General features: G+C 34.4%; 1 protein-coding gene across 8 annotated transcripts in view; it reads left to right on the top strand.

Annotated features, from left to right (window-relative positions):
* Window positions 1-25,800, top strand: part of LOC126819075 (multiple PDZ domain protein) — a 243,265-nt gene that overhangs the window by 111,949 nt on the left and 105,516 nt on the right. For 6 of the 8 annotated variants that reach the window (XM_056100527.1, XM_056100528.1, XM_056100526.1 and 3 more), the window contains 4 exons: window positions 16,567-16,646; window positions 19,880-20,053; window positions 23,093-23,482; window positions 25,521-25,754. In XM_056100527.1, the coding sequence (XP_055956502.1) occupies window positions 16,567-16,646; window positions 19,880-20,053; window positions 23,093-23,482; window positions 25,521-25,754 (878 nt within the window). Of the gene's footprint in view, window positions 1-7,666; window positions 8,042-16,566; window positions 16,647-19,879; window positions 20,054-23,092; window positions 23,483-25,520; window positions 25,755-25,800 lie in introns of all 8 variants that reach the window. The other 2 variants (XM_056100531.1, XM_056100532.1) reach the window with 1 other exon arrangement.

The raw sequence follows: 25,800 nt of genomic DNA, 5'->3' as shown, positions 1-25,800 counted from the left end.
TAAGTAAAAACAAATGTGCAAGATGTGATTCCGGGGTTTGTATGTGGTGTTGATTTACTCCAGTTGAAGGAAGTGCCATACTCACACTATTTGGTGTTTCTTTCAGGGTCATGACTCGGAATAATATTAGTAAATGTGTGACAGTTTTAATAGTTATGGGCAGAGTGAGGCAGTTATAATTGTATTAATGTTGACCATGGTTATTTGATCTATTGAAATTATTCAGCGTTTGTTTATTTTCCAATGATTTGTGACCCAATATTGAGTTTGCAGTGTGACAGTTAAAATAGCTGTTGTCCGAATACAATTGGTTGTGTTGGGTTTTTTATAAAAAGGGATCGAGTGTTAGGAAAAATTTAGATTATTATCGGGGAATATCTAAATCATGGGTAATATTCGTAATTCAAGTTAAAATTTATGTATTATTAGTTTTATATAATGGCATATTCAAATAATCTAAAACTTATCGAAAATCCATACACTTACAGTTTAGAGTAAGTATTTTTCATGTGCATTTGATAAATTGTTTATTGTTCTGACCAAGAAAATGGATGTGTTATTAAATGTTAAATAATTACATATTCAAAATAACCATAGACTTATCAAAAATCCATACACTGGCATGCTTAAAGTAATATATTTTTTTATGAGCACTTGTTGAGTTCCTTGCAATAAACTAATAAATTTATTACAATTCATAAAATTAAAAAAAATTTATAAGCACTTGTTAAAGATACATTATGTAAGATTTAGATAAAGAACTAGCCATTCTTGCTATAATAGTTCGAAAGTAGATGATGTAAAATGAATAATTTGAAAATATAATTCAAATTACTCTATTGCAAGCGAAGATATTAGCCTTTGAAGGTTTGACAGACGTGTGCAATAATTTCAACCACCGTACTGGTTGTTCGAAGCTAAGTCTCGGTCCTCCATATTTGATTAAATCAAAGTATCGCTGAACCATTCTAATCTATTTAATATCGGAGAAATCTGATGCCATCGAGAGTTGATTAAGGCCTGGATCAGTTAATTAATGGCTAATTAATACTTTAGAAAACATTTCAGGCCTAAAGAAAGACCTGCAATAGGCAGATTTAGCTCTTGCATAATGCATGTTTAAAGTAATATATCTTTTTATGAGCACTTGTTACGTTCCTTGCAATAAACTAATAAATTTATTACATTTCATAAAATTAAAATTCAAGTTGTGTTATATCTTGGCAGTGCCTATGTCGAAAACCCGTAAAAGCCTCTTGAAATTGCCTTGATTTCTTGATTTATGGTCTTGATTTATAGAAATATGTTATTCCACCCAAGGGAGATTAACTTTCTAATGGGTCTTAAATCAGTTAAAGGCCCATTACTAGCTTGATGTGATTTAATGGCCAAAAAGGTTTCAAATGTTAGTTTAATATCTAATCTGTGGACAGTAAATGAATTTTGTGATTGGTTTGATTACAGAGTGGGTCAGTGACTCGTGGAATTGGATGTAGTCTGCATTACTTAGTTTGACCTCCTGTCAAAACAATACCTAAATCAAGGAGAAGAAGACAGCAAGTTTTAAGGTCCCCAGATTGTTTTGATAATATTTCAGTTAATTTTAGGTTTATTAGCTGGCACATTACTATTTTATCCCATATTTTTTTTTTACAATGTTGGACCTTCGTAATAGGATCAGTATTGATGTAGCGATGCAAGCAGAACACTCATCGTAATAGTGTTTTAACATTATGTCTCTTTGAATTTTTGCTCTCAGAAGAAATTTGACTGTAATAAGGGGAAATTTGTGTAGTTTATTGCTGATGTTTGGCAATTATTTGCTTCAAGTGAACTCATTGAGACATGCCACATACCATTACACATACCATTCCAATTTGGATTTTTTTTTTTTTAAGTGTACCGTAAATTTACACCTCAGCACCTGTGAAAATTACAGATCTGTTAGTTTTGGCTAAGGTTGATATATGGTGATTACATGAAACAAATTTCCTGAAATATCAAAAACATATCAAATAACATCCAAGATAAATGATACTAAGAGCAGAAGGCAGATATTAAGATAAAGAGTTTGAGATAAAACTTAGGTTATAGATAATATTTGGCACTCCTGAATCGTGATAACCTTCACACTTTTAAATCCCACTTGTCTTTGATCAACCAGTCTTGCATTTCGGAAATATTTGTCAGTCTGTGTTCGAAATGGAATTGTCTAGCTATTAAAGATGTATTACGTAAGAATTAAAAATCTGTCTATTGCAGGTCTTTCTTTTGGCACCAAATGTTATGTAAATTATTGATTAGATGTTTATTAACATGACAAAACCATAATCAACTCTCTATAACATGAGATGCTCGTGATTTTCAATGAATTGAAACAATTGTTGATTAATAATTTAATAGTAGTAAAGTCTATTCTTTGAAACATTTTTTCATTGGGAAATTTTTGTATAAATATTCAATGAGGTCTTTTGTCTAGATTCTAGTACTGAATACATTTATAATGAAGTCTATTGTATAGCGTGTACTTGATTGACCACTTTGACCTTGGTTGATCTTTATTGGATTTATTCAAGTTATCCTAATAAAACACCAAGTTTCAGCACTATCACACAATTAGAAGCTATTGTGTTCCAAACAGCAATAACTTCGCTCGGAAGGAAGTAATTTGACTGAAGTTTTCAATATATTCATTTTTCATTATCTGAATCTTACATAACATATCTTTAAAATTTGTTGATTTGCATGTCAGAAATTAGACTGTTTCATATAATATACATTTGTAGGTATAAATATGGCTTTGTAAACACCACTTTAAAACTATATAATAGTAAACACCACTTTATAACTACATGGCTTTATGACAGTAAACACCACATTAAAACTACATGATAGTAAACACCACTTTAAAACTACATGGCTTTATGGGAAATTGTAAATAGGGGTCGATACATTGACCAACTTGCACTTTTGTACAGCCTTTTCATTCATTCGTGAACACAGTATTACAAGCGATAATTACAATTACAGATTTTGTTGTTTTTAAAACTTGATGATTGATTATATTATTGATTTGTAATTTTATCACATTGGAAGTTTTAGTTCTTTGTAGACTTATGTCATGCTCGGTTCTCTCTTGTCAAGGGTGGTGCCTGGTCATTCTGATGGGACGACAAAATGAGGTACATCGATGTACACATGGCTTTTAGAGAATTCTATAAGAACTATTTAGTAAAGGTGTATGTAACCATTGAAATGAAGAATACTGTTTCAAAATGACAATTGTATAGTGTTGAGACGCTACACCCCTTTCTGTTGTAAACTGATGTAGGTATGATATGAAATCCTTGGTATCCCCAGTGGTTTCCTTCCATTCTACTCCACTAAACCATGGTTCCATTCACTGAGGAGACAAATAGTCAAATTATTCCCTCTTGATACATGTGCTATTTTTATCGACAAATCGCGTGGATTAAGGGAAGTAACTCGCATTTTATTGCAACTAAGATAGCGGAATCAGTGTGGTGAACGTAAACGCTAAGACTAGTATGTAAACTCTATTTTTATTGGTTCAGAGAATCAAGGGCAGATAATTTTGGGGCTTAGTGGGGTAAAACGGAACGATACCACTGGGGTACCGAGGATGAGCAACATGCAGGATTAAACCATGTGCTCATTTAAACCTGTATTTTTGTAGACTGATGTCGATATAGTATGACATGACATAGCAACATGTAGGCATTAGATGTTATATAGATGTCCTCGTTAAACCAAGTCCCTATTAAATGTCTATATTGGATCAAATTATATATTTGTCATAAGGATATCTATTTAGATAAACTTGGAAAATAGATAAACAATCTAATAACAAGAGCTTATACTAAAAACTAAAGTAGATTTCCTGTTTGTGATTCTATCCAATTATATTTAATAGTTAAATAAATCTAACAGTGATACATCAACAGTTTTTATACACACGCAATTCACAAAACAGAAATGAAATATAAAATACATAAAAAGCCAGATCATTCACACACGTTTTAAAAGTAAAAAAATTATTTATTATTTAAATGTTACATCTGTCATTATGTAATTAAATTGCCAATATCTGAATAATTAAAAAGAATAATGAACTTTTGAGTATCGATTTTTATTTTACTCTTTATGCATTTGGATCATGTAATATACAAAAAATAAATATGATAATTTACGATAGAAAGGTTTTCTCTATAAGAGGGGTTTTACGTCCACTCGACACAAACTAGGTCATTTCAAGACTAACATATGGTTTGATTTTATTTCAATACTTTACTTGCGCGTAGGGGGTCTTTAGCAGTGGGATGAAACCGGAGGACCCGGAGGAAACCCACAAGGTTGGACAGGCGACCCTACTCCTTGTCACGAACAACCGGGGTTTCGAAACCACACCAGTTGACTCAATGGCAGGCCTTATGATACAGCCCGCACGTACTAACTATTCCAGCCATCCCCTCCTTTCTCCATATGAGGAATCATAAATATTTTATTTGGATGATGTTGTAAATGGTCTATTTCAACCATAGTAAAGTCAGAAAACCTTTTATTTTCACAACTATATATATGATTTATTTTTAGTATTTTATTTGCTAATAAAAAGAAGTAAAGAGCTTGCAAATCTAATTTGCCAATTTTTATGATACAGTTTTCTATACTTGGGTATAATTAGGTATGAATTGTGATCATTTATTATTGATTTTATATCCATCGAACTATAAGGTGAGACTAACATGATACTAGGTACTTAATTATTCATCTTTGTATCAGTACGACTACGTGTTGGTTTTATTTCGTGCAATATTAAATGATAGCTACTGCTACACATTAACTTCATATGATGTTTTATCCATCGATTTATGTACACAATTTTTTTTTTTTTTTTTTTTTTTTTCAAAATACATCAAAAGATCTGATTAAAGATGGATACTTTATTAGTGTAATCTGATAGTTTTGATGTGATCTCCTGTTTTATTCATGTGATATTAGGTGATAGCTACTCTGCTGCACATTAACTTGTTATTATTTCTTTATCCATCGATTTATGTACAGATTTTCTTTCTTTTTTTTTTAAATACATCAAAAGATGTTATTAAAGATATAACCCGTTTAGACGTTTATATTTAAACTACTGGTTGTTAAAAATGACCAGAAGGGGGGTTGGATGGCCGAATGGTTAGCGTGTGCGCGTTGTATCACAAGGTCTGTCATGGAGTCAACTGGCATGGTTTCGATTCCCCAGTTGTATGTGACAAGGAGTAGGGTGGGATTTCTCTGAGTCCTCCAATTTCCTCCCACTGCTAAAGATCCCTATGCGAAGCCAATTATTGAAATAAAATTGAACCATGTGTTAGTCCCAAATTGACCTAGTTTGTGTCCATCCAGTGGAGTTAAACCTCTCTCTCTCTCTCTCTCTCAAAATTGCCAGGGATTTTAAGACTGGATAGTGTTGCATTCACAAGTACTATGAACCAAACCAATTTAACTAAATTGACCTCTTCAGTTAAAGGTTAGTGTTAATTACGCTTGGGCACATGTCGTCATTTTGCCAAGAAGATAGCTTACTGCTTGGGACCCTAAACAAGCTGGTGCCAGTGATTTTAAGCCAACCCGTTCAGACGGTCAAGATAAGACAGCTTATAAAAAAGCCTTCTGCCTTTGAGTAAAACTGGTTAACGATTGCCAAGGATTTTAAACCAGTTTAACTTACGTGCCTGAACAGGCTAATAGATACGTATACTTTATTACTTTAATCCAATAGATTTTATATAATGATTTCTTCTTTCAAAAAGGTGTAAATATTGTTAAAGATATATTACCCCGGGCATAATTGTATCAATTTTTACCCTTTAAACATATTTTTGCTTGACAACCATTTAGCTGCTTAAGGTCACCAGTTATATTGCTTAGGCCATGGTTATTCCAAGATGCAGATGAAGCAGCTCAACCCTTTGTTTTAAATTAAATCAAAGAGAACTCACGCCTGTAACAATAGGTTGTGGTGGTAAATTCAACGGTCAAGATTACCAAGACTAATTTAAATAGTAGATTATAAACAGATGGGATATTGGAATAAATGTATCAATATTAAATCTGTTGACAGTTGTATGATAATAATAGTATTACATCATGCAATCAAAGTGATTACACTCTTTTCATTATCTGCCTTTAGTTTAAGGGGATGGAATTGTCTTTCGTTCAGATGAAATTTACATTTGTAGAAGAGAGATCTCTGAATTCTAGTTTTAACTCTCTCTCGCTCTTCATTATTTGTCTTAAGTTGGAATTGGCAGAACCTTGAACATTGAAGAGGTATTTACTTCTTAGTACTGTGGGTTGTAAATTGTTGGAATGTCTTGTATTGAGGTGTATAGATAATACTATATTACGGTGAAATTTAAATATGAATATACTGTAGAACAGAGATTGCTGAATTTCAGTTTTACGAATCGCTTTGTTGCAGTTAATAATGTCGTATGGGTTCTATTAAGGAAACTGGATAACTGTCTGTTTTGATTTAAAATGTGGAACAAATTTAGGTTTTGTTTTTGCGGTATGTACATGTATATGCTTTCTTATGTAAATGTACATTAGGATATTTTATTTAACATTAATATTCACTTCAGAATTATTAGTAAGTTGAAAGTTTCAAAATGGTGTTAAGGCTTTTAGTTCATTCAAATAACCCCCTGTATGCAGTTAATGCGGTCCAGGTATATATCCAGCATGTGATTTTACCTTGATATCATGAAGATTGTCTGGTAGTCTAGAATATTCTATTATAACCCTTTATAAATTAATATAAAAGATTAGCTATGAGTTTAATTAGGATTTTCATTGAAGCTTTCCAATCCATTCCTTTCATCAGGTTTTGCTGCTCAAAGAACAAAAGCAGGCAATTGTTTTATAGGATATTAAAGGTGTTAAGATGGATATTGGTCACAATAGCTGTACAGATTGATTTTTCTATGGCAAGGAAACTCTATAGAACACAAATGCAATGTGTAGTTAGCTTTATTATTATGTTTTGATAATATTGTGCATGGAAATATGAATTGTCATTTATATTTATTTAAGCTGTCGTTTTCGGTCACTCTGCTCTTTGCTTCATTTATTTATTATGTGGGTGGGTTATGGTTTTTTTTTGTGTTAAAGTTATTTTAGACTCCCGTTAATGATATGGTATTTTTGTTACAGACAGTGAATTGAGCACTTATAAATGCCGTTTTCACTTATAAAGGCTCCATTCTTCACTCATTGGGTTTTTCGGTATTTCTGAAAATTGTTTCTGTCCCTCGTTCCATTTGTTTATGATATGGTATTTTTGTTACAGAAAATGAATAGAATTTCATTACTGGCTCCTCATAGGTTGTTTTTTTGGATTTGGATTTTTTGGGGATGTTACAATTATTTCGACCTATGGTTTATTTATTTAGAATATGGTATTATTGTTACATAAAGAGAATAGATCGCTAATACTGACTTCATAACTAACTTTTGGTTCCTCATAGGTTGTTTTAATTTAGGGGGGAGTGTTACAATTATTTCGACCTATCGTTTATTTGTTTAGAATATGGTATTTTTTGGTGTGTTCTATGGTTTATTTGTTTCAAATATGGTATTTTTGTTACAGAAAGAGAATAAATCGCTAATACTGGCTTCATAACTAACCTTTGTTAATGATTAAAAGATTGTAAAGAACTAGAAACATTGGAGTGTTTTACAAACAAGCTATCGCAGTGTTGAGTAAACTGATAGTAATACCACAGTTCTTCTAGTAATTACCGATTAACGATCATAGAATATTAATCAGTATTACATGTACGGAATTATACCAGTTATTTGCTCTGGCTGCCATGGAATATAGCGGACGACAGTTGTGACATATAGCTGTCTCTTGGTGGATGTCTGTCTTAGTGTTTGGTGAGAGGTAGCAGATAAGTTGCTTGTTCCAGAATGAAATTTGTGACGCAGCGTCAAATAAGAAGCAACCAGGATATTATATGGAGTAAGTCCTACAGGTTATTTTAACTTAAAACCGATCTATTATAGCTCTCAAGGATTAATATTATTATAGGGTAGTGTGTATATTGCAAACAAAAATCATATTATTGTAACTTCTAAATTTCAGTGCAGCTATTGTCATGTGTATTTCAATACACTGTGAAAAATATCTTTTATACTGGGGCTTGTAATGCTGTTAAAAAATATTGCAATTTATTGTGATTTATACACTTAAAGGAGGTAAATCTCTATTCTTTGGCAACTAGAGGTGGACACAAATGGGTCGCATCGTAATATGAATATGTACAAACTGATTTACATTCGTTTCTGTTTTTACTGCAATTTCTAATGAGTTATATGTTAGGCGAAATATAAGCAAAAAGTCCAAGTTGAATGTCAGTCTTTGGCGTCTGGTTATTCCAAGTCTAGACAGGTAGTATTCTCTTGTGGGATATGTTTAGCCTCGTTAAATAAGTTGCATCATTACAAATGGCGCTCGAAAGCATGCTGGTACATGATTCATGTATCAATTTTAAAATTGTCATTTTGTCTTAAATATTAGATATCACAAGCCCATCTTTTCACGGTAAGATAACAACATCAATGTTGATTTAAATTGACAAATAATTTGTGTTTGCAATGTCGAAGACTGTAGATGAAGTTGAGTGAACAACTTGCGTCCTTTAAGTATATTATGATATACATTGAAATTATACATTTCATTATTTTATCATCTTTATGGTCCTGGGGGTTGGATGGCTAAATGGTTAGCGTGCACATGCTGTATCATAAAGTCTATCATTGAGTCGAATGGCGTGGTTTCGAATCCAACTTCGCGGGTTTTCTCCGGGTCCATCGGTTTCCTCCCACTGCTAAAGACCCTTACGCATAAGCGAATTATTGAAATAAATTTTAACCATATGTTAGTCCTGAAATTACTAATTTGTGTTGAGTGGAAGTTAAACTCCATTTCTCTCTCTCTCTCTCTCTTTGACAAAGATAAGTGGGAAAAATTGATGAATATTGGAAAATGTGCGCACATATTACCAATGGATTATATTGAACTGTGCTTAGAGTGTTGTTCGATAAGAAGGTTTCAGTGAGCCTACTACAAAAGGATGGAAATGCAGCCCTCCTCTTCACATATTTCCAATCTTATTGAAGTCTTTGAACTGGTCGTTACATGATACTTGAAATTGTTTTCATTTTGGTTTCAACGAATCTGTTCAGATGTTGAGTGTCTTACTGGTCATGGTGTTTAAATTGATGATCAGCCAAAACTAATCAATCAATTCTAAATCTTTTCTTTCGATTGTCACATTTCTCTTAAAAGCTTTACCAATTAAACAAATACACACCTAAAAAAAACAACATCTAACAAGGATTTGAGGTTTAATAAATCTTTTCCTTCCTTTATTCCGGAATTTCAAGCATTGCTTAATCTTTAGGGAGATTACCAATTAAACAAATACTTCCTCCATTCATGAATTGCAATCATTTTGAAATCTTAGAATTTTTTCATCTTTTTGAGACAAGGATTAAATGATTTAACTAAGCCTTGTAGGACAGTATGTCGTTAAAGATACTTTCCCGCGTACAAACTGTGTGATTTGATGATATATTTGGCCTAAAGATATATTCAAACTAATTAATCTATCAAAAATTTGCTTCAAATACTTCTCAAAACTAATTAATCTATCAAAAATTTGCTTCAAATACTTCTCAGTCAAGCTAGCACGCAATAAGCTGGCAAATAGCTATAGGGAGAGGGGTGATATAGGCCTAGCCTGTTCCCAATCCTATTCGTATTGAATAAAATATAGTTTAAAAATAAAAATAAACTGGCAGACAACAGTCAGGTTGCCAGTTAGTGATACCCTGACATTTTTGCCCAGTGCTTGCCCCATGGGTGTTTTTTTGGGTAATCCAGTATTTTCCTAGTATGATTGGGTGTCTATAAATTCCATATATACCAAATTGATTAAGTTCAGTTTAGCTTTGTATTTATAAGATGTAGGTTTACATTTTGGAATTGTTAAGATATATCCTCTTGTCTCTTACCCAGATAAAGAGGGTTAATATGAAAGGCCATAACAATTTAAACAGTTATTTTAACTAACTGTCGAACAATCGGCCCTATGCCAATTAACGTTTTGCCAAGTTAAGTATTACCCTAATACAGTAGATTATATATACATGTATACCACAATCAGGTGGTACCTTTAAATCACTTCTTTCATGTGACATATTTTAACCAAGGTACATGTACATGACATATGGAACTATTTTTATACGCCCACATTGAAATGTGGTCGTATATTGTCGTCGCCCCCGTCCGTCCGTCCGGCGTCCACAATTGCTTGTGGACGCTCTAGAGGCTAAAGTTAATATCCGATTGACTTTAAATTTATATACAGTGTTTAAGGTCATGAGACGAAGATACCTATTGATTTTCAGCGATTTCCGATAATTACTGCCAGAGTTATGACCCTTGATCACTTCAAAAAATCTTGTGGACGCTCTAGAGGCCAAAGTTAATATCCGATTGACTTTAAATTTATACACAGTGTTTAAGGTCATGAGACGAAGAAGTCTATTCATTTTCAGTGATTTTCGATAATTACTGCCAAAGTTATGGCCCTTGATCAATTCAAAAAATCTTGTGGATGCTCTAAAGGCTAAAGTTAATATCTGATTGACTTTAAATTTATAAACAGTGTTTGAGGTCACGAGGCGAAGAATCCTATTGATTTTCAAAGATTTCTGATAATTACTGCCAAAGTTATGGCCCTTGATCACTTTGAAAAATCTTGTGGACGCTCTAGAGGCCAAAGTTAATATCCGATTGACTTCAGATTGATACACAGTGTTAATGATCTTGAGACGAACAAGTATATTGATTTTCAATGAATTTGGAACAGCTAAATCCATGATACAGTATTAAAAGTTTTGTATAGAAAACGTTAGCATGGGGCAGAACTTTATAAAAACCAAACAAATTCTAATGGTTTTCTGAGTTGTTGCTCTTAATCAGATTTTAGTGTATTATAAATGTTTCATTACCGAAAAAATATGCAACAACTCTTGTTGACTGCCCGGACGATTTAGCTGCTGTGGGCGTATGTTTTGTTGCCTGGCAACCTATCTTTAGTTTCAATGGACATTTTTCTGCTGTATTTGGCATCCACCTTTATAATAGTCATTATAGAGAGTTGATGTCAATTATCTCGTGCTACAGGTACATCTGTCTACTGACTTAATTGCTTGATTTTTCAAGCCAGCTTCCCACTTGTCTGGCCATTCAACTGGTGAAATAGAGTGATATATAGCACATGGGGGATGAGAATGATATATTGCACATGGGGGATGTGGAGGGGGTGACTGACCGAATTGTTTAACATGTGCACGTTAGATCAGAAGGTCTGTCATTAAAGATACATTATGGGAGATTCGATAACGAGTTGGCAGTTCTCGCTATAATAGTTAAAAACTAGATAACGGAAAGGCAATTCGCTGAAAATTTCATTCAAATTGATCCACTATGAACCGAGAACTAAGCGAATGAAATTTCTGCCTAGCCTCGGTCTTCATTACTAAAGTCAGTACGATAAACAGCATAGTCTCCATTTTATCCATTTAATCGTTAAATCGAGAATGAAAGTTACGCAGTAAATCGTTCTGGGGCCTCTTTCATTGAAATTTAAAGTAAAATGTTTTAAGGATGAAGCATTTTCTTTGGCTAAGTGTTAAAAATCCTTGTACAAACTTGGGGGTTCGGGTCGCCGAATGGTTAATGTGTGCACGTTGCATCATAGGGTCTGGCATGACGTCAAGTGTTGTGGTTTTGATTCCACGCTTGTACATGACAAAGTGTGTGGTTGTCTGTCCTGGTCCTACAGTTTCCTCTCACAACTAACGACCCCTAATCGCAAGCAAACTATTGAAATTAGTCCCAAAATGACCTGCTTTGATTCGAGTGGACGTTAAACCCCATTTTAGACTGTCCATTACTATAAACCCCATTTACAGTACAAAATTCGAATAGTACCTTAAACCATGCCACTAAGCTATTTGTGTTGACAACCGGCCAAACTGTATAGTCATTGCTATGGTTAGCAAGCATCGCAACAACCTACTTTTATATCTAATTCCAATTGCCGAGGGATCTTTTATATGCACGGCAATATGTATACGGGAGGTCGGTTTCCGTCCTGTCTGAATGCCTATACATTGGCCCTATCCAGGCCCTCTGTCCTACACCACAAGGGGGAATCATACCGGAAAATTCCAAAACTCAAAAATGGAACAAGGGACCTCCAGGTTAGCGAGCCAACATTTACTCACTGAGGCACCGCAGCTCAACATGTGATACACCTTTTATGTGACAAGGAGCAACCACATCTTAAAATCTTGATGAACTTTCTCAGCCAAAACAGGCATCGAAGACAGGACCTCCAGGTTACTGAGCCAATGTCTTACTCACTGAGCCACCGCAGCTCAACACATGATACACATGTTTTAAGAGACACGGGGCAACCACGTTAAATCTTGATGGACTTTCTCTTGATCGAACACGGGACCTCTAGAATTAGCGAGCCAATGTCTTACTCACTGAGCCACCTTGGCTCCCCTTGTTATATAATACCTACTCTTGACATTTAGACTTTAATAAGATAGACCCATTATTAGTGGTCACCTTCCTAAGCTGCTTGACGTCATAACTGTACAGTACTTGTTTATGGTTTAGTCCATTATATCTGGTTATGGCATCACTTAATTACTTGAAGTATCGGAGTACATAGTAATTACTAGAAGTATCAGAATACATCAACATAAGCCAACACCCTTATTTATTCACAAAGTTACAGAAATATTTAAAGTAACTAGATAGACTTTGATTTGGGTTTTAAAACAAAGATAAAAGTGCTGATTTAATTAGAATTGAAATTTTATGTCCACAGATAGAGCTAATGTCATAATATTCACCTGATTTTTTTTGTTCCTCTTGTCAACAGTTTCAGAGAGTAAACAAACTGATTTCTGCTTTATACTTCAAACGGACTACGACTGTACATAGTTGTAGAGTCAGATGTCTAACAATGTGGGTGTAAAGGAAAAAATTTTATCTTTTTCGTACAAGCCAGCCAGATGTGTTTTAAAATTGCATAACAGTCTGGATGGCTGAACGGTTACCGCATGTGCGCTGTATCATAAAGTCTGTCATTGAGTCAACTGGCGTGGTTTCGATTCCCCAGTTGTATGTGACAAGGGGTAGGGTCGCCTGTCCAACCTCGTGGGTTTTCTCTGGTTTCCTCCCACTGCTAAAGGCCCCTGCGCGCAAACAAATTATTTAAATAGAATTGAACCATATGTTAGTCCTGAAATGAGGTAGTTTTTGTCAAGTGGACATTAAACCACATTTCTCTGTCTCTCTCTCTCTTTCTCTCTCTCTTTGAAATCTATATTGCGTCTTTAAGTATACCAGTATAAATATGTCTCGTTAGTTCTGAGTTGTACAAATAGAACTGCAATTGTACAGACGATGTCCAATTTGCATTTCAGTAACTAAATTGATTCCTGTGATATGATAGCCAAACAACTAACGGTTCCAATAAAGATGGTACTTAAATTATTTCCGATAATATCACAGGGACATTTTTATCAAGTTCCTTGTCATTATCTATATATTAAAACACTTTCATTTGGAGTACATTTCAAAAGCAAACTATCAGGAATTAATTGTCTTCCATTCATATTTTTCCTGATTTATTTTAAGTGTCAAGCTTTCGATTAAGTTCAACTAATGTCCAGGGTATGTTAATTGGATAAGTGCCAAATTAATCAAAGGGATATTGCGCTTCAGGTAGTCTCAAGAACATTTCTTATTTCCGTAGTACGGTATATATCGAGTTATTTTATGAACAGATGGAGAAAAGTTTTAAGAGCAAGCATTAATGAGGCTGGATGAAATGACACTCAAGGGTACCATTTCCTGATTCTGGTAATAATCATGATGAATCTATATACATCAGATATATCTGTCTACCCTTTAAATATTTCAAATATTATTCTTCTTGCTTAAAGATAAATTATGGGAGATAAGATAAAGAGATGGCAGTTCTCGCTATAATAGTTAAAAACTAGATAGTGTAAAGGTAATTTGCTGAAAATTTCAGTCAAATTGATCCACTATGAGCCGAGAAAGAAGCGGGTGAAATTTTTGCATAGTCTTGGTCATCATTACTAAAATCATTAATATAAACAGCATAGTCTCGATTATCCACTTTTTTTTATTAAATTATCAACAGCCGTTAGCGGCATATAGAAATCTAATCCAGTCAACATCGAAGGCTAGCCTTGACATCGAGAGTTTATTATGGTCTGGATAAGTTAATTAATGTCTAATTGATAATTTAGATAACATTTGAGGCCTAAAGAAAGACTTGTAATAAGCAGATTTTGCTCTTGCATAATGCATGTTTAAGATTAGATAAAAAATAACTGTCCGTTCTTTGTATAATAGATTAAAACTAGATAATGAAACATGAATTTCAATTAAATTACCTTATATTACTTTGTTCTGAATTCATGAATGTTTGAAGTTTTGATGAAGTTTTGACAAGAAATAGTCGAAAGGTGTCCACTGATTGTCGATTGACAGTTCATATTCTCAATAGTTAAAGGCTCAATACCACTCTTGCTGTAACTGAATAATATGCCCCAATCTTTATTCTGGTCAACAAATTGTACTATTTTACAATATTCCAATTAATCGGTGATACAAATTTCATCTTAACACACCTTATTTAAAAAATTGGAAAAATTCAACTAAATGATTTGAAAAGCCTGACATAAAGCTTTTCAAATGTGACTTGGATTTAAAAATATTTTTGAACCCTCTGGACAAGTAAAATAGGATTTAATGGATAATTTACACAACAGGTAGGACACTAACACATCTAGTACTTAGAATAAGGCTATTTTTTATTTTCTGGAGCTGTCAAGCCAGCAAGAGTGTTATTGTCCCTTTAAGTCCCATTGATAATAAACAAAGTCTTGATTTTCAGTCCTTCATTTGGTTGTTACCTTGAGTGTTGCCATACTCTCGCTAAAGGAAGATATGGTGTGCATTATCTAATCCACTCAATATCTCAGTCATTTGATGCTCTAGAGAGTTGATTGTGGGCCTCTCTCATGAACAAATATCTAAATAACATTTGACACCAGAAGAAAGACCTGCTATAGGCAAGATTTAGCTCTTAACATAATACATATTTTTAAGATAACTTTTATGAAAAGTTTAATTCCAAAAATGCTTGTTGCATATCATAACCAATTATAAGTAAATCTTTTTGAATTAATAATTATTTCAGTATTCAAGAACAGGATACCATTGATTTTCAGGGGGGTTGGATGGCCGAATGGTTAGCGTGTGCGCACTGCATCATAAGTTCTGTCAGTGAGTCAACTGGCTTGGTTTCGAATCCCCGGTTGTACGTGACAAGGAGTAGGGTTGCCTGTCTAATCTCGTGGGTTTTCCCCGGGTCCTCCGGTTTCCTCCCACTGCTAAAAACCCCTACGTGCAAGCGAATTATTGCAATAAAATTAAACCATATGTTAGTCCCAAAATTACCTAGTCTGTGTCGGGTGGACGTTAAACCCCATTTCTCTCTGTCTCTGTCTCTGGATTTTCTCAGAGCACTCAGGATTACTCTCACGTCTAAACACTTCTGACCCCAAGCAATTTATTGATATTAGAATATACGATGTTAATCCCCAACTGACCAAGAATTAAATAAATAGAGTTTAAACCTCTATTGCCATTAATCTTAATATTCTTCATTGCTTTTTATGACAAGCTCTATTGAAGGTCATTTATTGAAGTGGTAAAAAAAATCTTTAAATAAATTTAAAAATGAACCCCAGAGTATTAACTGATAATAAAAGAAAGCCCAATATGATTAATTTGAATTATCGTGGCAGATTCAATTGTCTCAACAAATAAATTCGAAAGCTGAAGCGATCAATGTACGTTCTACTGTCTGACCAAACAGATAAGTTATCCCATTTTTCTTAACCCAACATCATTGGTAACACATTGATGTTGGAAATCTTAGAGCCACATAGTCTTTGGTCTGCTAATCAATTTAATGAAATAAAAAGTTTTGACTTATTGCTGCCTCTTGCTCTTTTCATCATGGAAAAATCAAGGATTTATACGAGGTACGAGCGTATATACGACACAACTGTCTGGCTATTTGCAATAAGGAAGTCAAAAGGTATAGCCGAACATTGTCAAGAGTCAAGGCTACACAGTGATAACTGATCAAGTCACAGGATAAAGACATATTTTCATATGTATGTGAACCCAGACAAAGCTGCAAGGTTATGGGAGAAACTGGTGTAATTGGTGGTGTTGGTCAGTAGATTTAAGGCATCACGAGGAACAGATATGTTGATGTAGCAGTTGTTATAGTGACACACTGATAGAAATATTTTGTTTTAAATTTGGTCGTTTTATAATTACAGGTGGTGATTTAACAACAGATGAAGAAGCTGCATTAAAATCCTGTTGGTCATCAATAGTTGGATCAGACTTTGATGTTGTTGTAAGTATTCTCATGTTTACTAATCTGTTCAAACTACAAAAACTGGATGGTATCTCACTCAAATAATACAAGCATTTGACTACATTGTAGATCTTTAAAGATACATTAGTTAAAAAGTTTAATGAGTTGGCCATTCTTGCTATAATAATTCAAAAATGATAAAAAAAGAAAATATTGAAAATTTCAGTCAAATTACTTTATTCTGAGCGAAGTATTCTCAACTTTCAATATACAAGGATTGATTCCTGTTTTTCCTCGGCCGTATCACTGAGATCCAAACTGATTTGTACTGTTTTAAGGGACTCTTCCGCCCTTTCCTTCCTTTGAGTGTAAGGTTTTTTCGTCACCTTTTTGGAATTTTATTTTAAAGTTTACTAATCTGTTCAAAAATTAAAATACTGGTACCATAATATCTCGCTCAAATAAAACTAGCATTTGACCATATTGTAAGTATTCTCATGTTTACTAATCTGTTCAAACTACAAATACTGGTACCATGATAGCTCAATCAAATAGGAGGTTGGATGACCGAATGGTTAGCGTGTGTGCGCTGTATCATAAAGTCTGTCATTGAGTCATCTGGCATGGTTTCAATTCCCCAGTTGTACCTGACAAGAAGTAGGGCTGTCTGTCCAACCTCGTGGGTGTTCTCCGGTTTTCTCCCACTGCTAAAGACTCCTGTGCGCAAGCGAATTATTTAAATAAAATTGAACCATATATCAGTCCCGAAATGACCTAGTTTTTGTCAAGTGGATGTTAAATCCCATCTCTTTCTCTCTCTCTCTCTCTCTCTCTCTCTCTCTCTCTCTCATCTCCCTCAAATAAAACTAGCATCTGACCACATTGTAGATCTTTAAGGTCAGTTATATCTGTGCTATATTGTTCTATGAATGTACCACATGTTATTCCCAAAATGGCCCAATTATTATTAATATTACATGGATGTTAACCCCTATTTACTCATAATTAAAATGATCAGTTGTATGTTATATAGGTAGGGCTTTCGTTTTAATCATATTTCCTTGGTCAGACAGATTAATGATTAGATTAATTGGAAAAATATAACTTCAGACAATTTACCTACCACAGAATTAGTTAATCTGAAAAAATATACCTTAAAATGTCATAAATACATTCGTAGTTTTCTGGGCAAATTGATTTTGAAATATTATTAGAAGAATCAGAAACATTATTGTCAGGAATTTTGACATATATGTAAGCATGATGAATGTTTCCATTGCTCCGTGAAAGATATTACGCGTAATTATTTCAATCATGAATCTTATTTTGTCTAGCAGCAAGTTAATCCTCATAATATGTAATATGTATTTGACTGTGTCATCCAGTGGTTAGTGCTAAATGATAAGGCCAGCTCAATTTTTCGTCATAGGTCACGAGATGTAAATAGGGCTAGCGCTAATCCTAACCCTAACTCTGGACCTTGCCCCAATGCTTACCCTAACCCTATCCTTCAATCACTTGCCCTAACCTTATTTACATCTCACGACCTTGACAAAAATTCAGCTGGCCTTAACAAATAGATTTAGCCGTCATCCAGCCTTTCACTTCCAGCAAATCAATGTGACTGTGTGATGTAATACATATAATGATGTAATTTATTGGGTTGATTTGAGTTTTCCTATCTTGTGTAATTGATCTAGTATTTACTTCGGCTAATGTCAACATAAGTCCCGCAACAAATTATCGGAAATTTATACATATTGTGAGCCGTGTAACAACTGCTCATGTTTGCATTGCTGTTCATATTCAAGAAGCAAAGATAGTAGGGGAGATAGTGGATTTTTCTAGCGTTGATGAATATTTTATACCTGATACAGGATTTGAAAGCAGCGTTTATTTTATCTGTGATATTCAAACTGTAAAGACACAGACCAGACACCTTGTCTCATGTCATTTGTCAATTTTACATGTATGTACTCCATGCTTTAAGAGGCATTTATCTCTCTAAACTAAGAGAAATAAAATTTATTTCAATTATCCCATGTCGAATGAAGTTATTGAAATGGGCTCTGTCGATATTCCATCCTCGTTTTGTCTCCAAGGCATGAATGTAGGATGTTTCGGCCAGTGGACGGAATGACCGACAGAGCCCGTTTCAATAACTTCATTCGACATGGGATGATTGAAATAAATTTTATTTTTCTTAGTTTAGAGTGATAAATGCGTCTTAAAGCATGGAGTACATGTGTAATTGACAAATGAAATGAGACATGTTATGGCATATCTCACAAACTATAGATTCCTTCATGAAACTTTTCTGAGCACATGTACCTTTAGACATTTCTCAGATTTTTAATAAACCATTCAAGATATCTTATAACATTTTGTTTGCACATCAGCCCGGGGGGGGGGGGAGGGGTGGATGGCCAAATGGTTAGCGCGTGCACGTTGTATTATAAGGTCTGTCATTGAGTGAACTGGCGTGGTTTCGATTCCCCGGTTGGACGTGACAAGGAGTAGGGTCGCCTGTCCAACCTTCTGTGTTTTCTACGGGTCCTCAGGTTTCCTCCCACTGCTAAAGACCACTATACGCGAGCTAATTATTGAAATAAAATTGAACCATGTTGGTCCCGAAATAACCTAGTTTCTATTGAGTGGACATTAAACCCCATTTCTCTCTCTCTCTTTCTGTCTTCACACATCAGCTTATTAAGTTAATAACATTTGTGTTTCCACGTTAAAAAATTTGACATTTTGTTTTCAAACTTGCATCTTGAATAGAGCATAAAACTTTTCAGTCTTTTGAAACTTTGTGTAATTATTTTCTAAAAAAAATTGATATTGGTAGTTGGTAATTGAACAAGGTAGCTTAATTGGGATGTCTCGCTGACCACTACTCAGTCTCAAATAGAAGTCATGTAAAAAGGAAAGCGGACTTCTTGATGCACACAAATCTCAAACACAGACACATTCATTAGAATTGTTAATGCAACATATTAAATTTACATGTACATCATTGATTGATGAAGAAAAACGTTCTTAAAGTTTTTGGAAATTCAGTTCAAAATTGATTCTGAAATCACTAGAGATAACTTTTTCTGTGGATGCACAATTTTTCATGCATGTCAAATGTCAGATAAAAAAATGCCTGATTTACAATTTAGAGAATATGAATTGATTTTTTTATTTTTTGAACTGTGATGGCTTAGTAACAATAATGATTATTGTAAAACCTTATCAACTTTATCCTGTTTTTCGTTTTTTTTTTTTAGGTTGCTAAGTTATCAAAGTTTAAAGAGGGTGGAGGATTGGGTATAAGTTTAGAAGGAACAGTAGATGTTGAGAATGGTGTTGAGGTACGACCTCATCATTACATTCGTTCTATTCTACCAGAAGGTCCAGTCGGTCAAAATGGAAAATGCAAAAGTGGAGATGAACTTCTAGAGGTAATAAATGAATGACAGCAGAAAAATTGCAATTCTGTATTAGTCTTTTTGAAAAAAAAATGAAAACATTGTCCATCAAAAGACAAAATATTTTTGTTGGAAAGGTCAAAGTTGTTTGATTTTCAAAAAACTGTCTTGCAGCAAATCCTTATGCCAGGTTCCCATTGTGGTGCGATGCGTTACGATAGGATTGTCCCTATTAAGTCCACGATCTGCTACGTGCAGATATGTTCAAATACTTTTCGATATGGTTAACACGATTGTTAGGACTGACCACAATATATGATAAGACCAGAAAGGATCACCACGATTAAAACCATGATTTTAATCATAGCACGAATCGTGATAGTGGGAACCTAGCATTAAGGCAAATGGAAACAGTATTTGTGTTTTTAAATGGTTAAACATAAATATTTAAAGATAACAATAAAGATATCATCCCTTGTTTGCAATTTATTTTATGTCTTAAAAAACATTGATAAGTTGGTAAAGGAGTAAATAATGGAATGACAAAATTTCAGTAATTCTACTAGACTTTTCTTATCTGTAGAAAAAGACATGCTGTTAGTGTTTAATCCTTATCTAGGGAATAAAAACACATTAGAATGAAAGAGATAACCACAGTATTTATGTTTTATCAGTTAGAAAAAACAAAATTTAGACATGGAATTAGACCTTATGCTTAACACACAAAGAGAAACTGATATCTCGTTCTGTCAAATAAAACAGCTATCCAGTAAATAATTGGGTTTGTGGCTGATTGGTCTAACGTAAGCATTGAAGGTTATAAGGCCTGTAAACTGTGCAGGAGTTTGATTGGTGATGATTTGCCACAAACAAAATGAATTTGATCCCTGTTATATGTTTCTTCTGTTGCTCTTTAAAAGATACCTTGCACTCGTGTTGATATTTGGCATAGAAGGTACCATATGTCTTTCCCCGACTCCCATGTTTTCGCTAATGTGAGTTGTCATTCGTAATGGCAACTGTATTAGTGTCTTGTGTATTTCACCATATGTTTGCCACAATATAGCCTGATTGGAGCTGACGTACCATAAAAAAAAAAAAAATTTCATTCATTCAATGCAACTGCATTAGGATTTTAAGATACTTCGAGACGGGTAAATTTTCTACAAATAATAATGTAGTTGGCTTGACAAACCACATGAGCTGATTCAGTAAGGATAGATTGGTGGGGGCATGCCAGGGGGTAATTTTGACCCCCCCCCCCCAACCTAAAATATTTAACTGTTGATTTTTATCCATAAAAATTAACTAAACAAAAAGAATAATTTATTTACTATATATAGATGTCAATTAAAAGGATAGATAGCTCTTTCTAGCGAGGTTTATGATTATCAAACAGGGTGATGTGGTGGTAGTAATTAAGGCGGGGTGGGATGGTCGAATGGTTAGCGCGTGTTTGCTGTATCATAAAGTCTGTCATTGAGTCAACTGGCGTGGTTTCGATTCCCCATTTGTACTGTCAAGAGTAGGGTCACCTGTCCAACCTTCTGTGTTTTCTCCGGGTCCTCCGTTTTTTTCCCCACTGCTATTGAAATAGTCCTGAAATGACCTAGTTTGTGTCGTGGACTTTAAGCCCCATCTCTCTCTCTCTCTCTCTTAAGTAGCAAAGTTAACATTGCTCAATGTACAAGTCTTAATCTAAACATTTATGTGGTCATGTATATATAATGGGTTTTCCAGAATGTTGTCTAAAGTGTAAAAATCTTTCACAGTTAATGTTGATATTTTTCACTTGTTGTACACAAGGCTCAAAATTATATCCTGTCACTCATCTCTTGTCCTCAGTTGTTACCCCATCACTCAATCTCTTGTCTTCAGTTGTGTAAAGCAAACAGCAAGATGTTTTTGACTGTATGCAATAAAACTCAGTGATTTATCGTTAATTATTAAAGTCCTTTACTGTTTTATATATTTAAGAACTCGAGTGACTATTTATTGAGTTATTGCCCTTGCTTCAATTTTTGTGTAAAAGCAATACTAAGGTTGATTTTGATGAATATTTATGAAATTATCGTCCTTTCTTCAAATAAAAATAGTTTTTGACCCACTAAAGCTATGAGTTATTTCCTTTGCTTCAAAAATTCTCTTTAAACAGGAAAAGGGTTAATTAAACGTACATTATGTAAGAGCTAAATCTTCCTATTGCAGGTTGTTCTTTAGGCCTGAAATGTTATCTAAATTATTAATGGATAATCAAGATAGATAATCAAGGCTTTTTTTTTCGTCACAACTTCAACATTGACAATCGTGGCTACAAGGTTTTTAAAATGAGTATTTCTCTGCTTAGAGTAAAATGATTTGAATGAAATTTTCAAAATATTCCCGTTGAATTATCTATTTTTTAACTCTTATAGTGAGAACTGTCAGCCTCTTTATCTACTCTTCCATAATATATCTTTAATCATTATCTTTTTAAGACAATTTTGCAGTTTGCTTTATTTTCGCTTGGGTACTTATTGATTGTTTCATAATTTGCAATTTGTGTTGCATGTATGAATACAAATGACTATCATGTAACTACACTTGTCAATCCTCAGACAATTAGGTTGCAAGCAGGCATATCTTGTAGAAATTGATGTTAATATCTATGTATTAAAGATACATTATGGGAGATTTGATAATGAGTTGGCAGTTCTCACTATAATAGCAAAAAACTAGATAATGTAAAGGCAATTTGCTAGAAATTTCATTCAATTTGATCCACTATGAACCGAGAACTAAGCGATTGAAATTTCCGCCTAGCCTCGATCATCATTACTAAAGTCAGTATGATAAACAGCATAGTCTTGATAATCCATTTAATCGTTAAATCGTGAAGGAAAGTTATGCAGTAAATCGGCTCATAATCCACTAATGATCGCAGGCTAGCAATGCCATCTAGAGGTGATTATGGTTTGGATAGGTTAATTAATGTCTAATAATTTAGATAACATTTCAGGCCTAAAGAAAGACCTGCAATAGACAGATTTAGCTCTTGCATAATGTATGTTTAAAATTGTTTTTCTTGAACAGGTTAATGGACGAAGACTGTTAGGATTAAACCATGTTGATGTTGTTGGTATCCTTAAAGATCTACCACAACATGTCCGTCTGGTATGTGCCAGACGCAAAAATCCACCAGCCACAGAAATCTATGCACAACAAGAAGATGTAGACTACACGAGTCCGGCTTTTAATACAGGTGTCAAAGAAAACCTGCCTTTATCAAACAGAATGGTGAAAGCTAAATCAGATCAGGCCATATCGTCAGTCGAAAACACAGCCTTACAAAACTCTTTGAATAAGTCCAAGTCCCGCTCATTAGAACCTCTCAGTAGTCTGGCCATGTGGAGTAATGAACCAGTTGTTATTGAGTTAATTAAAGGTGATAATGGTCTTGGATTCAGTATATTAGATTACCAGGTAAGTCATGATATCTAATTAATAAATTAATTAAGGTTTTTTTATCAACCAGGTGAGGTGTTTAATGCCCTCGTTGTATCCAATTACATTTTATTGGCAGAAATTGTGAGTTAATTATACTACAGAATGCCCTTGTTTTTTTGCTCTGTTCACACTTCAATAATATAATTTGTAGCAAGATTCCTCATTAATTAACTTGATCACATGCTGGGTGAGATGGTTATACTTGTTTATAGTTCTATTGATTAAATAATGAAAACTGACCGTGAATAATCACTTTTCATTTCTCTTGTCATTGGGTAGGCGGAATCACAAATTCTCCCCCCCCCACCCCCCCGCACAACACATATAGCCAATGAAATGTAAATCCAAATGTTAGTTCCAAAATGACCGAAGTATGTTGGTGTCGAGTGGATGTAAACCCCATCTCTCTCTCTCTCTCTCTCTCTCTCTTTCCAAAATGGCCAAAGTATGTTGTAGCCAAAATTTTAAACCATGAGTTTACTTGATATCCATATTCTACCCAGTTTGATGGCTGAATGGTTAGCACGTGCGCGCTGTATCATAAGGTCTGTCATTGAGTCAACTGGCATGGTTTCGATTCCCCAGTTGTACGTGACAAGGAATAGGGTTGCCTGTCCAACCTTGTGGGTTTTCTCCGGGTCTTCTGGTTTCCTCCCACTGCTAAAGACACCCCCCCCCCTCCCCACGCGCAAACGAATTATTGAAATAAAATTGAACCATATTGGTGTGAGTTGACCTTAACCCCATCTCTCTCTCTCTCTCTCCCCAGCTCTATTTTGAAACATTGCTATGATCGATCTCTGATCTGAACCTGAACCACAAATAAGTGCACACATAGAAGCCATATCATCTCATGTTATTGTTATAGAATTGTATACATAGTAGTCAAAAGAGGAATAGATTGTCTTGTTTGTTAATGGGTTTTCTGATAGTAGAACGATAAAAATTAATTAGTGTATGAGAATCTTAACAAATGATGACAATAGGTCCATTGTTCACCAGTTTCTATTTGAGCAGTTTTGTATTGTCCATGTGTCAAAAGAATTTTCTAGAACAAAGCCACTACAGCTGTATGCTTGTATTATTGTCACACACAGTTTAAAAGATATTAATTTGATCATCGGAAATAAATGTTATCAGGCATAAACTACCATATTAAAAATAGGAAGCCATCTCCTAGTTCCTAGTAACTTATTGATATAGTGATAGAGTGAAAGAGAAATGGGGTTTAAGTCCACTCGACACAAACTAGGTAATTTCGGGACTAAATTAGAAATAGGAAGCCATCTCCTAGTGCCTAGTAACTTATTAATATAGTTATAGAGTAAGAGAGAAATGGGGTTTAAGTCCACTTGACACAAACTGGGTAATTTCGGGACTAAATTAGAAATAGGAAGCCATCTCCTAGTTCCTAGTAACTTATCAATATAGTTATAGAGTGAGAGAGAAATGGGGTTTAAATCCACTCGACACAAACTAGGTTATTTCGGGACTAACATATGGTTCAATTTTATTTCAATAATTCGCTTGCGTGTAGGGAGAGGAAACTAGAGGACCAGGAGAAAACCCACGAGGTTGGACAGGCGATATAGTGATAGAACTGAACCACTGTTTAGTCATAAAGCCCGCTTTTATTCTTGTTTATACTGTGTATTTTTGGGGGGCCATTAACCAGTGCAGGTGCTTTATGTATATTCCAATTATGATTTTGATTTTTTTTTTTTACAGCTGTCTAGTCGTTCGGATGGGATGAAAAACAGAGGTCCCATGTACACATTGGCATGCACGTAAAAGATCCCTTGGCAGTTGGGATTCGATATAAGAGTAGGCCGTAGCGCCGCTGCCCGGGCAAAATTACCCTCATAGCACACTGTATGGCATATGCCCGTCTTCATTAGCCCAGGTTAGGAGCAGAACAGTAGGACGTTAAACCCCATTTCATTTCATTTCATTTCATTTTGATTTTAATCACATCTATTAATATATGTTATACTATTTATTGATCTCATTACAGGATCCAGTGAATCCTAATGAAACTGTTATTGTGATACAAAGTCTGGTGCCAGGTGGTGTCGCTCAACAAGATGGACGCCTAGTGCCAGGCGATCGACTCATATTCGTCAATGATGTGAATGTAGAAAATGCTACACTGGATGAAACAGCTCAGGCTTTGAAAGGAGCTCAGAAAGGAATTGTCCAAATTGGTGTTGCCAAGCCTTTACTTTTATCGGAAAATTTAAACGAAGAGGTAATTTTGACACGGTTTATTGCACTTGTTTAGTTTTGTGTGTTTA

This window comes from Patella vulgata, chromosome 4 (assembly GCF_932274485.2).
Source record: "Patella vulgata chromosome 4, xgPatVulg1.2, whole genome shotgun sequence".
Lineage (NCBI taxonomy): Eukaryota > Metazoa > Mollusca > Gastropoda > Patellidae > Patella > Patella vulgata.
This window is presented reverse-complemented; position numbering and strand designations above follow the sequence as displayed.